This window comes from Enhydra lutris, unplaced genomic scaffold (assembly GCF_002288905.1).
Source record: "Enhydra lutris kenyoni isolate GAN:26980312 unplaced genomic scaffold, ASM228890v2 scaffoldscaffold6, whole genome shotgun sequence".
NCBI lineage: Eukaryota > Metazoa > Chordata > Mammalia > Carnivora > Mustelidae > Enhydra > Enhydra lutris.
The window spans coordinates 12,907,490-12,920,016 of record NW_019154090.1 but is presented as its reverse complement, the minus strand read 5'-3'; the positions used below and the strand labels follow the sequence as shown (position 1 = coordinate 12,920,016).

The 12,527-nt window shown below is 50.1% G+C and overlaps 1 protein-coding gene across 3 annotated transcripts in view; it reads right to left on the bottom strand.

Moving 5' to 3' along the window:
• LOC111141851 (sulfatase 2) overlaps positions 1-12,527 on the bottom strand; it is a 112,273-nt gene that overhangs the window by 57,272 nt on the left and 42,474 nt on the right. For all 3 annotated transcript variants that reach the window (XM_022494693.1, XM_022494691.1, XM_022494692.1), the window contains exon 3: positions 10,213-10,452. In XM_022494693.1, the coding sequence (XP_022350401.1) occupies positions 10,213-10,452 (240 nt within the window). The remainder of the gene's footprint in view (positions 1-10,212; positions 10,453-12,527) is intronic.

The following is a 12,527-nucleotide window of genomic DNA, read 5'->3' as shown; positions in this document are numbered from 1 at the left end:
GACATGTGAGCGACAGACGCGGCTGGGTGGGCCGGCAGCACTCGCAAGCCAAGAGCTTCTAGTGGCCCTGCCCTCAGCTCGGAGACTTTCAGGAATGTGGGATAACTCCTGGAAAAACTTGGCACTCAAGTATGATATTCCTTCTACTTACTGATCACTTACATTCCTGGAAAGTTCAGAGGATCCTAACACCGTGCAGAATGCCTGTGGTGGTTATGCATAAAATGGACTTAGGGTCAAGGCTCAGATCACAGTACATGTCAAAGTATCCATTCATATAATGACCTGGTGGAAGACTTGGAAGCCGTGTGGAACAAAAGAATTGGGGAGCCCCTGCGCACAACAGGCCACAGAAAGTCCCTGGTTCCCCACCCTCGGACACCAGCAGCATCCCCAACTTGGACAACCACCAGAAACACTTCCATAGATTTTGGCCCCTAGGGGGCAGTATGTTCCCTTGGGAACCACTGGTTAGAAAAAAGTTTGCTAACCCGTGGCCTGTGGGCTGAATCCATCCCACAGGTGTGTTTGCTTTGGGTCGGACTGGTGTTTTTATTTATTTTTTTAAAAGCAGAGCAAACAGTCTGCATTCGAAATCTGGACAATTTGACATGGAAGTCTGGGTGTCACACTTCTGACAGATGAGGAGATCTCGCACCTCTGGGCCCATCTATCATCCAATGGGCACCTCAGCCTGGGCTGTAGGGCGCTGCCCCCTTCCCCGCCTGGGCCCTCTGGGCGCTGGGGTTTGGTTTCTCTGAGGAGGAAGGGGCTCACGCAGGCATGGCGGATAGCGGACCCCTAGGTGGCCTTGGGAGGGCTGATACAGAGAGGGGCCCGGTTTCCCTTTCTTGGCTGAGAGCCCTCTCCCCATGAGGGCACAGACGCCATTCTGCAGGAAGTGACTGGCTGGCCACAGGTGGGGGGGGGGGGGGGGGGGGGGATGTGTGTGTGTGTGTGTGTGTGTGTGTGCGCGCGCATGCGCGTGCGTGCCAGGTGCTCAGAGGAGGATCTGGCCGTGGACAGGTGGGACCCACAGGCCCCAGGCTGGAGCCCCCCCTGGTAGCTGCCCTGGGCTCCTGAAGCCCTGACCCGTGGTCTAGCCTCAAGAAGGCCTGGGAAGAAGGCCTGGAGAGGCAAAGGAACCAGTTCACGGAGCTCGGGCCTGAGCAGAAGTACCGCAGGAAAGAGGGGAGGTGCCCACCTCACATTAAGGATTAAGGAAGAGGAACCATGGAAAGCTCCTGGCACGATACAGGCTCCATAGGGACAACTTGTAACTCTAAAATGATTGTTGGCATTCTTTTCATCTTCTGAAAGCTCTGTGTGCCCCCTCCAAAAGTTTGCTTCAATTACGCTCTCTGCCAAGGCTGTCCAAGAGGACTTTTTATGACAATAGAAAACATTCTACATCTAAACCATACGCTCTGGCACGCACGTGTGCCCAGTGGGCACTCGAAGCGTGCCTAAGGTGACTAAAAAACCGAACTTTTAATTTGACTAATTTTTAATTAAAGTTAGGTAGTTCCCAGTGGCCAGCAGCTACCATGTTGGGCCCTGCAGCTCCAGTGTAGACCCTTCTAGAATGTTCAGGGGAGTTGCGGCTCGCGCCAGGGAGAGACTGCGAAAGGTCACATTTAGCCTGAAAACTCCCTTCAAACCCTTGGCGGCTTGCAGGCAGGCTTTATGCATCCACCCAACACAGCTTCCAGCTTCTCACCTGCATTTGACTTCCACCATTATTTTTTCTTTTTTTTTTTCTTTTTAATTTTTTTTTATTTATTTGTCAGAGAGAGAGGGAGAGAGAGCGAGCACAGGCAGACAGAATGGCAGGCAGAGGCAGAGGGAGAAGCAGGCTCCCCGCCAAGCAAGGAGCCCGATGTGGGACTCGATCCCAGGACGCTGGGATCATGACCTGAGCTGAAGGCAGCTGCTTAACCAACTGAGCCACCCAGGCGTCCCCCACCATTATTTTAATGCCCACTGAAGTTAGACACTCCCTGAGTGAAATAAAAGTTAGAGACCCTGTGAGGGGAACCAAAGCAAGTTCCTCACGGGCTGGGCAGCTACTCTTAGGACCATAGTGGATGGCGAAGGGGGAGGCAGCAGGTTTTTCTGAGCGACCCTGAGTATCTGCAGGGTCTGCTTGTTTAACACAAGATTCTACAGCTTTAATGGAGGTTAACGTGTCACTGGGGGGATTAAATTGGGTGGTCCACATGAAAGAACCCAGCTGAGGTGGGTTGAATTTCCTCTCCCAAAATATACGTTCAAGTTCTAATTCCAGGTCATGTGAACGTGACTTTATTTGGAAATAGGGTCTTTCTAGATGTCGTCAAGTTAAGAAGAGGTCATACTGGATTAGGGGAGGGCCTCATGAGGTGGCTGGTGTCCTTAGAAGAAGAGGGGAATTTGCACACGGACACCCACAGGTGAAGGCCACGTGCAGAGAGAGAGGGACCCTTGGAGAGGTGGAGTTGGGAGCAGTGCTGCCGCAAGGCAAGGCACACCGGAGATTTCCAGCAGCCCCCAAAGCTGGAGGAGACAAGGACTGCAGGGGAATACAGTTGTGCTGTTTGAAGCTACCCAGTTTGGGTTCTTTGTTCCAGTGGCTACAGGAGACCCACACACCTGCTACCAGCTACTGGGCTGGGACAGAAAGTCTGGGCTCAAGTGTCACCTGGGGGCAAAGAGGAATGTCCACCCGTTAGCCTGACACCCAACTTCTGAAAAGTTGGGAAGTGCGACCACATGCTTCCTGTCTTTCCAAGTGGCCCCCTTCTTTTCCAGCCCCAGGGAGCCCCTCACCCTAATGTGTGGGCACTGGTCACATGACCCTCAAGAGTGGGTAATAGCCAAGGCACTGGGTAGCTTACGCACATATGTTGTAACTCCACTATACACAGACTGGAAACTGAGGCACAGATGGGGAAACTGAGGCCAGAGGGGGCCAGGTCTCAGCTCATGATTACAGAGTCAGAAGCAGAACCAAGTTCTCTAGACGCCTGCACCAATGTTTTACTTGTTTTGAAACATAAAGATCTTGGAGAAGGGGAGTGCCCATGAAATCAGAATTTAAAGAAATTCAGCTTGAAGATGAACCCATGTGGACGTGACCCACGTGTCCCCCTGGGCCAGCCTGGGCTCTGGAGGGCTGCCTGACTCCTGTCAGCATTCTCGAGGTGGGTCTACTTTGCAGGCGGGTGAAAACGCTCTGTGGTCACACCCCCAGGCCGGAGAGAGGGGGCAGCTGGTCGAGGGAAGAAGGGAGCTGTGTGTGCATGCGTGTGTGTGCTCATTTGAAGGGAGAGGAAGGGAGCGGGGGGCACAAACAGGAGAGAGGCCAAGCACAGAAAAGGCTGCCATTGTGAAGGCGGGACAGCTGCACCCGGGGCCCCCTGAGGAGGCACCCACAGGAAGAATCCAAGTCCTTTCTTCTGTGTGTGTGTGCAGAAGGGCCAAGAAGAAAGGGGGAGGGGCTGAGAGTGGGGGTGGGGGAGGAGAGAGAGGGGAGAGGAGAGAGAGGTTTAGAAAAATGGGGAGGGTGGCGGGGGAGCTGGCTCTGGATGGAACACGCAGACTCATCTGTTCATCCTGCCATGATTCCCTAAGCACCTGAGACGGGGCGCGCCCTCTTGCAGGCATGGGGATGCCAGAGGGCATGGCCCAGGCTGTCCCTGGTTCCATGGAGCACATGTGTCAGAAGGGAGGCCAGTGCAACCAGTGGCAGAGCCCATGTTAGTGCTGGAGAGGGCCAGAGAGATGGACAGAGCAGGAGGCAGACTAGGGAGTCCCGAAGCAGGGGACGGGGACATCCTTTAACTTGGGAGGTTGGACAATAAATACACAGATATATGTTAAGTGGTGACGAGAGCTCTGAAGGAAAATAAAGCAGGGTGAGGGGGTAAAGAGGGGGCAGGAACCTGCTTTCAGATGTGCTTGTCAAGGAAGGCTTCTCTGAGGAGGTGATCATTAAACAAAGATCTGGGGGAAGTCAGTGAACGGGCCATGTAGATGTGTAGGGAAAATGTTTCTAGAAAAGGAAAGAGTAAGCACCAAGTCCCTTGAAGGGGTGCCAGGTGAACCGCTTGAGAAGCAGGAAGGAGTAGCGTAACGGAGGGGGACAACAGGAGGTAAGGTGGTCGGGGGCGAGGGGTGAAGGGCAGATCATCAGGACCCCGAGATGACCGTGGGGGGGCCCACGGGAGGGCTGCAGGCAGAGGAGAGACAGGACCCCTCCAGCTGCTGAGGCGTGAACAGGGCGCAGCGAGTGGGAAGGGGAGTAGCGCACAGGGAGGGGAGGGCTGTGCTGTCCCGGCGAAACGTGGTGGCAGCTCCAGGAAGGTGGGAGTGGGCTCTGGAATATCTTGGAGAGAGAGCTGGCGGGGGTTTGCTGATGACTAGATGTGGAGTGACAGGAAGGAAGAAAAGCAGGGATGACACGAAGGTTCTGGAATCTGGGAGCTGCCAGGGGAGACTGTGGGACATGTTCGGCGAGGGGGGATGCCATCAGGAGGCCGTTCTGCACACGTCAGGTTTGAAATGCCAGGCACACGTCCAGGGGGAGATGTTAAGTAGCCGGCTAGAGGCTGGGGTTCAGGTCCAGTGTGGTGTTCAGGGCAAGAGGCTAAAGGCAGATCAAACAGAGTGGTGAAAAGAGGGAGGGGAGGATTCTTTCACAGAAAAACAGAGGAAGTCACCTGAGCACCAGTCCTCATGTCTGTGCAGTCCTACACACACACACACACACAGGCCGGTGGCGAGTCTGGTCAGGGATGCCACCATGCCTGAGGCCGCCTTCCTGGCCTCTTGTGCGAGAGGCAGCAGCCTACACCAATGCCTCATGTGCCCTGCCAGGGCCGGCCTCATGGCTCGGAGCCCATCTCCCAAGCGAGGGCGGCCGCCCAAGGTTGACGGCCAAGTGGTGGCCATCCTTGGCTGACCTCCCCCACCCCAGCTTTGTGGCAGCAGAAGAGTGAAAATGATCGGGGGGGCTCAAGGCCAAATTTCCAAACAGCTCCAACCAGGGGCCTTGAGGTAGTCTGAGCTTGTGATAAGAGGCCTCCACCCCCCCCCACCACCCCTGGGGCTCCTCTGGCACATTCTAGAACACGATGAGGGAGGGCCTGAAAGCTTGCCACCAGTGCCCACACCCCTACAGAAATCTGTACCAGATGGCAGAAGCTGGGCACGGAAACCACCTCAGAACTGCCAGATTCAGATGGTCGCGTGGAACGAGAAAAGTGTCACCCCAACGAGAAGACAATGGGCACTTCTGTCTAATTCACCAGCAAGCGCCAGAAAAGGTGTCCCCCCTCCCCACCAAAGCAGTGTACTAGAAATCTGGGACTGCCACCTTGGTGTGTTTTGCTTCCTTCTCATTCCCACGGTCCTTGATTTCCGCTTTGCCGAAAATCGCCAAAGTGCTCATGGGCAGTAGAGGTGCCCACATGCGTTCCTGCTGCTGATGTGTGGGAGTCCCTGCTTCCCTGCATCCCCTCCAAACTTTGGTGTGACGGGGCCTTTGAATATTTGCTGTGGCCACTGTTGCCTTCATTTGCGTTCTGCTGATAACCAGAGAGGTTGGGTACGTGCTGTCAATTTTAACCCGTGCGCACAACTTCTTTCCACCATCCAAGCTGATCTCTTGCGACATTCCTGGGAACACTGCTCTGGGGCGGGTGGTCCGACATGCTGCCCCTTGTGAAAATCGTCACCAACATCAGGGCGAACATTGCCTAAGTGCTTACAGGGTGTCACTGCTCTAACATTTCATCCCCACAAAACCATATCAGCCAAGCAACATTCTCATCCCTCCTCGAGGTAATCAAGATGAAGAAGTTAAATAACTTGTCCAAATCCACTCAGTTAGAAAGGGGCAGCATCAGGATTTGAACCCAGGCAGAGTCCTTGCTCTCAACGGCTTTGCAAAGAGCTGGGAGGAGCCTCACTGCCAGAACACTACAGAACTTTGCGCCGCGGGTGTGCAACGCGAGTGAGCACACTCAGGCAGCTGACAAGTGCTAAGAGTTGACTGAGCACCTTTTAAGGTAACTTTTATAAAACCTGAGGATACAATTCATCCCTTTCAGGGTATTTAGAATTGAGATCCCAGTCCCCGGAGACAGAGGAAGCCAACATACAGAAATACCCAAGAACAGACCTTCTTCAACTTCACATCTCACACTTCGTCCTTTGTCTGTGTCTACTGCAAGCACGGGGTAGCAGAAAGTAAGATGTCTGCCAAATGAAAATGCGGATCTTGTAAAAGACGCCAGGCTTGGGGAAATTAATTAAAGGGATGCTGGAGGAGAGCTCGAGGCACATGCAAATCCATTGACAAACACTGTTCTGCTCCGTGAGGTAATTGAAGAGGCCACTGGAAAGGATGAGGAGGTAGTAAGTACTACATGGCGGGGTTGGGGGGAGATTCAGAAGTCAGAGGAGTCAGAGAGGCCCTTGGGGAGATGGAGCAAATCCCTAATGCTTCTGCAAAAATGACCTGTTACGGTTTTGCTGTGTGAACTGCATGTTCAGTAAAGGACATCACATTGTGTTGTCACTTCAATTTGTTGGACAAGTCACACCCCACCTCTAACTGTCCCTTCACCAACCCATTAGGTTAAAGAATGAACCCATTAGTCACCATCACAACATAACATTTGTTGCCATGAGATACGACATCAAATAAGGTTATTTTCAAAATTCTGTAATTTCCTTTTTTTTCCCCCAAGATAAAAGGACCAACTAAATGCACTAAAAGCACTATTTACATGAAATGCTGGTCCACCGTTGGTCCACTTAAGGAATGTTTTTCTGGTTCCAGTCTTGTACATTTCAGGCTGATCTCTTGTACTCAAAAGGGGGTCACACACACAAGTGGTTGTGAACCATTACTAGAGTTTGATAATCTTCCCTCAATATCTGCTGTCTTCTTCTCCTACAGAAAGGAATTTCTAGCTGGAAAAATGGTCACCCAGAATGGAGACTCCATTTCTTAGGCTCCTCTGCAGGGACTCATTTCTCATTAATGAAGTACAAGGAGAAATGGAAAGCAGCTGAATCTCTCATCAATTTAGGAACACTTAAATATGTAAAGCAAATACTAACAGACCTAAAGAGAGAGACAGACAACAATACAATGATAGCAGGGGACTTTAATACCTCACTTTCATCAACGGATAGATCATCTAGGCAGATAATTGTAAGAAAACATTGGCCTTAAATGACACGGTAGACCAGATGGACTTAACATTTACAGAACATTCCATTCCCAAGCAACAGAACACACATTCTTCCCAAGTGCACGTGGAACATTCTCCAGGACAGATCATATGTGGGACCACAAAACAAGTCTTAATACATTTAAGAAAACTGAAATCATATCAAGCATATTTTCCAACCGCAATGTATGAAACTAGAAATCAATCACAATAAGAAAACTGGAAAATTCACAAATACGGGGAGAGTCAACAACATGCTATTGAATAAGCACTGGGCCAAACAAGAAATCAAGAGATATTTAAAAAAAAAATACCCTGAGACAAATGAAAATGGAAAGAATACATCCCAAAGCTTATGGGATGCAGCAAAAGCAGTTCTAAGAGGGAAGTTCATAGCGATAAACGCCTGCATCAAGGGACAAGAAAAATCTCAAATACACTACCTAACTTTACACCTCAAGGAACTAGGAAAAGAAGAACAAAGCCAGAAGTTAGTAGAAGGGAGAAAATAACAAAGATTATAATGAAAATAAATGAAATAGAGACTAAAACAATAGAAAAGATCAAAGAAGCTAAGAGCTGGTTCTTTGAAAAGAACCACCAAATTGACAAATCTTTAGCTAGACTCACCAAGAAAAATAGGGAGGACTCAAAAAAACCCCAGAAATGAGAGGTGACAAATCCTTTGTTACAAACAAAGGATCATGAGGCTACTATGAGGAATTATGTACCCACAAATTGGATAAATTCCTAGAAACATACAACTTACCAAGACTGAATCATGAGCAATTGGAAAACAAATAGACCATTTACTAGTAAGGAGATTGAACCAGTAATCTAAAACCTCTCAAAAAACAAAAGTCCAGGACCAGAGGGCTTCACTGGTACAAACATTTACAGAAGAATTAAGGGTGCCTGGGTGGCTCAATTGGTTAAGCATCTGCCTTTGGCTTGGGTTTGATCTCAGGGTCCTGGAATCGAGTACCGCATCAGTCTCCTTGATCATCAGGAGTCTGCTTCTCCCTCTCCCTCTGTCTGCCACTGCCCCCGACCATGCTCTCGCTCTTAAATAAATAAACGAAATATTAAAAAAAAATTAATATCCACCCTTCTCAAGTGGAGAAGGAGAAAGAGGAGAAAACACTGTTAGACTCATTCTATGAGGCCAGCGTTACCCTGATACCATAACCAGACAAGGACACCACAAGAAAAGGAGATTATAGGCCAATATCCCTAATGAATAGAGATAATAAAACCCTTGACAACATATGAGCAAACTGAAGTCAACAATATAGGAAGAGGATTACACCCCATGATCAGGTGGGACTGACTCACGGATGCAAGAATGGTTTCACATCGGCGAGTTAATCTACGTGAGGCACCACATGAACACAATGAAGGTTAAAAACAGAAAAGATATTGGCAAAACCCAATATCTGTTTATGATAAAACCTCTCAACAAAGTGGGTACAGAGGGAATGTACCTCAACATAACAGAGGCCCTATGAGACAAACCCACAGCTGACATCACACTCAGCAGCAAAAACACCCTGAAACCCTCTCCTCCAATATCACACCTAAAGTTTTCTACATAGATCTTGTAATCAGATGTTCTAAAGGTGGAGTATGAGCTACGCTCTGCCTTCAGACAGATTTTGCTTGATCCCTATGGTACATTTTAAAAAAAAATTGAGTTTGGCAAAAAAATTTTTTTTTTAATATCAGCAGATTTCAGCTAAAAATTCAGGTTACAAATATTTGAAGGTTGGTACCCGTGAGCACATATGGCCATAATTATCTGGACCTGAGAGGCAGATGCCCCTTCCAGCAGGAGCCCTCTGGTCTGCTGTGAGACCATTTACCTGCAGGTTCCCTACAACCACCTGGGGTGGGTGGGGAGGGTGCCCGTGGTTAACTCTGACACCTGTGGCTTTCTGCAGAGACCCAGGAACCAAGAGGCTTATGCGTATAGGATAGAGGCCTTCCTAGTTCTCTCCGGAGGAGCCACTGTCTGGGTGACTGTTGCAGGAGAATCAATCTGCAAGGAGACACACCTTCCTCTTGCTCCCCACCCCCAATGTGCACCACCAGCCACATGTGTATCTGAGGGAAGCCCCCCCCCCGCCCCCGCAATCCCCAGCTTGGAAGGATGCTTCATTTCTGAAGGGGTAGCAATATCTCCAGCACGATGTCTGATTTCACGACTGTGTTGGTTCCTTACCCAAGGTGTGGAGAATTCACTTCTTAATAATTCAATCGAATTGAGTTTGGAAGATTTTGCAGTGGGGCCGGGGAGAAGGGTTTTCATTATGTCTTTGCCCCAGGCCTGGCAGGTGAGCCTTGGGAACCAACCAAGGTACCTCCCACAAGATAGACAGGAAACGCCACTTGCTCTGTATCCACCACCCCCACCCTACATCCCCCCAAACACCAGGATAGAATCCCGCAGCACCGACCACCAGAGAGATTGGAGCCTGCTGGGTAGTGCAGACAGCAAGTGTAGACAAACCATCCCTGTCAACCTGGGCCAGTCTACAGGGTGGCCATACAGTCCCACATATGCTCCTCTCCATTTTCCACACCAATTTTCATCCCCACCCCAATGTTCTTCTGGAATCTTCTTCCATACTGACAGTCTGAAGTCAACAAATCAGTCCCCAACATAACCCACGGTGAACGCAAATCATGCATGAGTACTTCTAGCCTCTCTCTGTATTATATTTCATATTTTAAATGGACTCATAAAAAAAATTCAAATTCCTTTGGAAAAATCAGTTTTTCCCTACTATAGGCAAATCATTTTGTACTTTTTAAATGCAAAATGCACAACTTTTAAGTTAAAATGAAGTTGTCCGTGGGCTACCCCAAATCATCTAAAATCCCGGCAGGATCCGGACCCCAAACTGGCGCGAGGTCAAGGCACCGGGCACCACTTCCAACGAATGCTCCCTGCCCGCCGGCCCGCCCACGGCCTCCAGGCTCCCTTTACCTGTCCGGTAGCCCGTGCTGTTGAGGTACACGGCGAAGGTGCGGCTCTCGTGCTGCGTCTGCCAGGAGGGCGAGGAGCAGTTCTCGTTGTTGGTGTAGGTGTTGTGGTTGTGGACGTACTTGCCGGTGAGGATGGAGGAGCGCGAGGGGCAGCACATGGGCGTGGTCACGAAGGCGTTGACGAAGTGCGCCCCGCCCTGCCCCATGATGCGCCGCGTCTTGTTCATCACCTGCATGGACCCTGCAAACAGGAGCCAAGGTGAGGTGCGGCCAGCCAGCTCCTAACTAGTGCCCCAGCGGGGCCACAAGGCATGGGTGGTTCTCAACAGGGCGGCTCCCCCATCCCTGGGGAAGGGGGTACATTTCAGAAATCTCTGGGGACGGATGGGGGCGGGTGCCACGGTCACGTGTGGGCTGGGGCCAGCAAGGAACGTCTGGGCAAGAAATTTCCTGGGTCTGCAGTCCCATTGGGTGGTCACGGGGAGCGGGTGAACAGCTGTTTGTCAAGGATCCAAGCCTAGAGTGGAACTTTGTTTTACGTAGAAACAGAACATTTTTTTTTTTTTTTTTTTGCAGGCTATTAATGTGCAGTGCATTCCTTTTTTTTTTTTTTTTTTTTTTTTTGGAAAGCAACCACTATGTAAACCCAGGGAAGATTATACTTTGTTTTGTTTGGAACTTTCCCAAGAACTGTTCACTTTTACTGAAATCTGGTCATGCCAGCCTGCTGGGCTCACCTTCTCCCTGCACACTCCTCGGCTAAGTGCTCTCCTCCTTTGTCCACATGGTCCGACTTTGGAATCCAATTTCCCCTCCCCAGATTCAACCCACCAGCCAAGGCACACCTCTTCTAGTGATCACTCTGGCTTCTGATTCCCTGAGCCCTTATTATGCATGCAGCCTGTGTTATTGGGACTTAATTATACACCACCAGGTAGTGTGGCTTCATTCATGCCTTTTCTTGCTTCTCAATGAAGCTGTAGCAGCGAAAGGCACTTAGGAAGGAAAGGAAACTACCGTGTTCTAGAAGCCGTACTGTGCACAGGTGTTTTCATGGTCACTGCCCTGCTGAGGGCCCCATGAGGGCAAAGGCTATGTGCCTTGCTCAGTGCTCAATCCTCAATGCCCCCATGGTGTGTGGTACACAGTAGGCACTCAATAAATGTTTGCAGAGTAGATGAGTAATACTATGGCTGGTATCTGAATATTTAGTAGGTTTAGGGAAATAGTCAATGGAAGTCATTTTCTTCTTCCTTTTTGTGGCCACCTTCAGGAGCTTTCCTTTTCCTTAAAGTTCTTAGGGTCTGTCGTGGCTTGAGGGGTGCAAACACTTCCCCTCCCCCACATGTCCACATCATAACCCTCAGAACCTGGGAATGTGATCTTACTTGGAAAAAGGGTCTTTGCAGATATAGTTAAGGATCTAGGGGTGATCTTGTTCCGGATTACCTGGGTGGGCCCTAAATCCAGTGACAGGTGTTTTGTAAGAAAGAGAACAGAGAAGACACACAGACACGGAGGGGATGGTCACGTGAGGACGGTGACGGGGTCTACCAGGCATCTGAAGTTTCTGCGGGAGAGCTGCCGACCCAGTCACCAACAGCCCTTCAGAGACTCAAGGACAACTAATCAGACCCACCTCAGCCCTCTGTTCCTACAGGGAAGAATGAAAAGGAGATTTATATGGCTCTTTGTATCCCATCTTTCTGCCAAATAGGGATGGAAACAGAGTTAGAGTTTCCCTGAGGCAAACACAGATCATATCTCCTCACTGTTTAAAATCACTGGATAGCTTCCATGGCACTCGGAAGAAAAACTGAATTCTTTACCATGGCCCAAGACTCTTCTAGACTTGCCCCTGCTGCCAACCCACCTCCTGTGCTCCTTTGAGCTCATCTCTCCCCTCCCCTTTGCTCACCTGGCTACACCGGCCTCCTGACGGTTTCTCAAATGCTCTAATCTCATCCTCGCCCCAGGATCTTTGTACTCCCGGTTGCTTCTGTGTGGGGCTCTTCTTGAGACTTGGCCTTGCTGGCTTGTTCTGTTATTCAGAACTCAACCCGAGGTCACCTCCTCAGTGAAGCCCGGCTGGCCCCCCCATCTGAAGGAGCCCCCACTGTTTACTCCCTATCTCACCAGCCGTATATTTCTTCTTGACATTTATCGCCTTCTGAAATGGTCTCCTTTACTGGGTCATTTGTTTGTGGTCTACCTTCCCTGGACTGAGGGTTCTGGGTGACTCAGGGCGCTGTCCACTCCCCCGCCAATCCCCCCCGGGGGAATATATAATCGGTGCTCTATAAAAACTTACTGGGA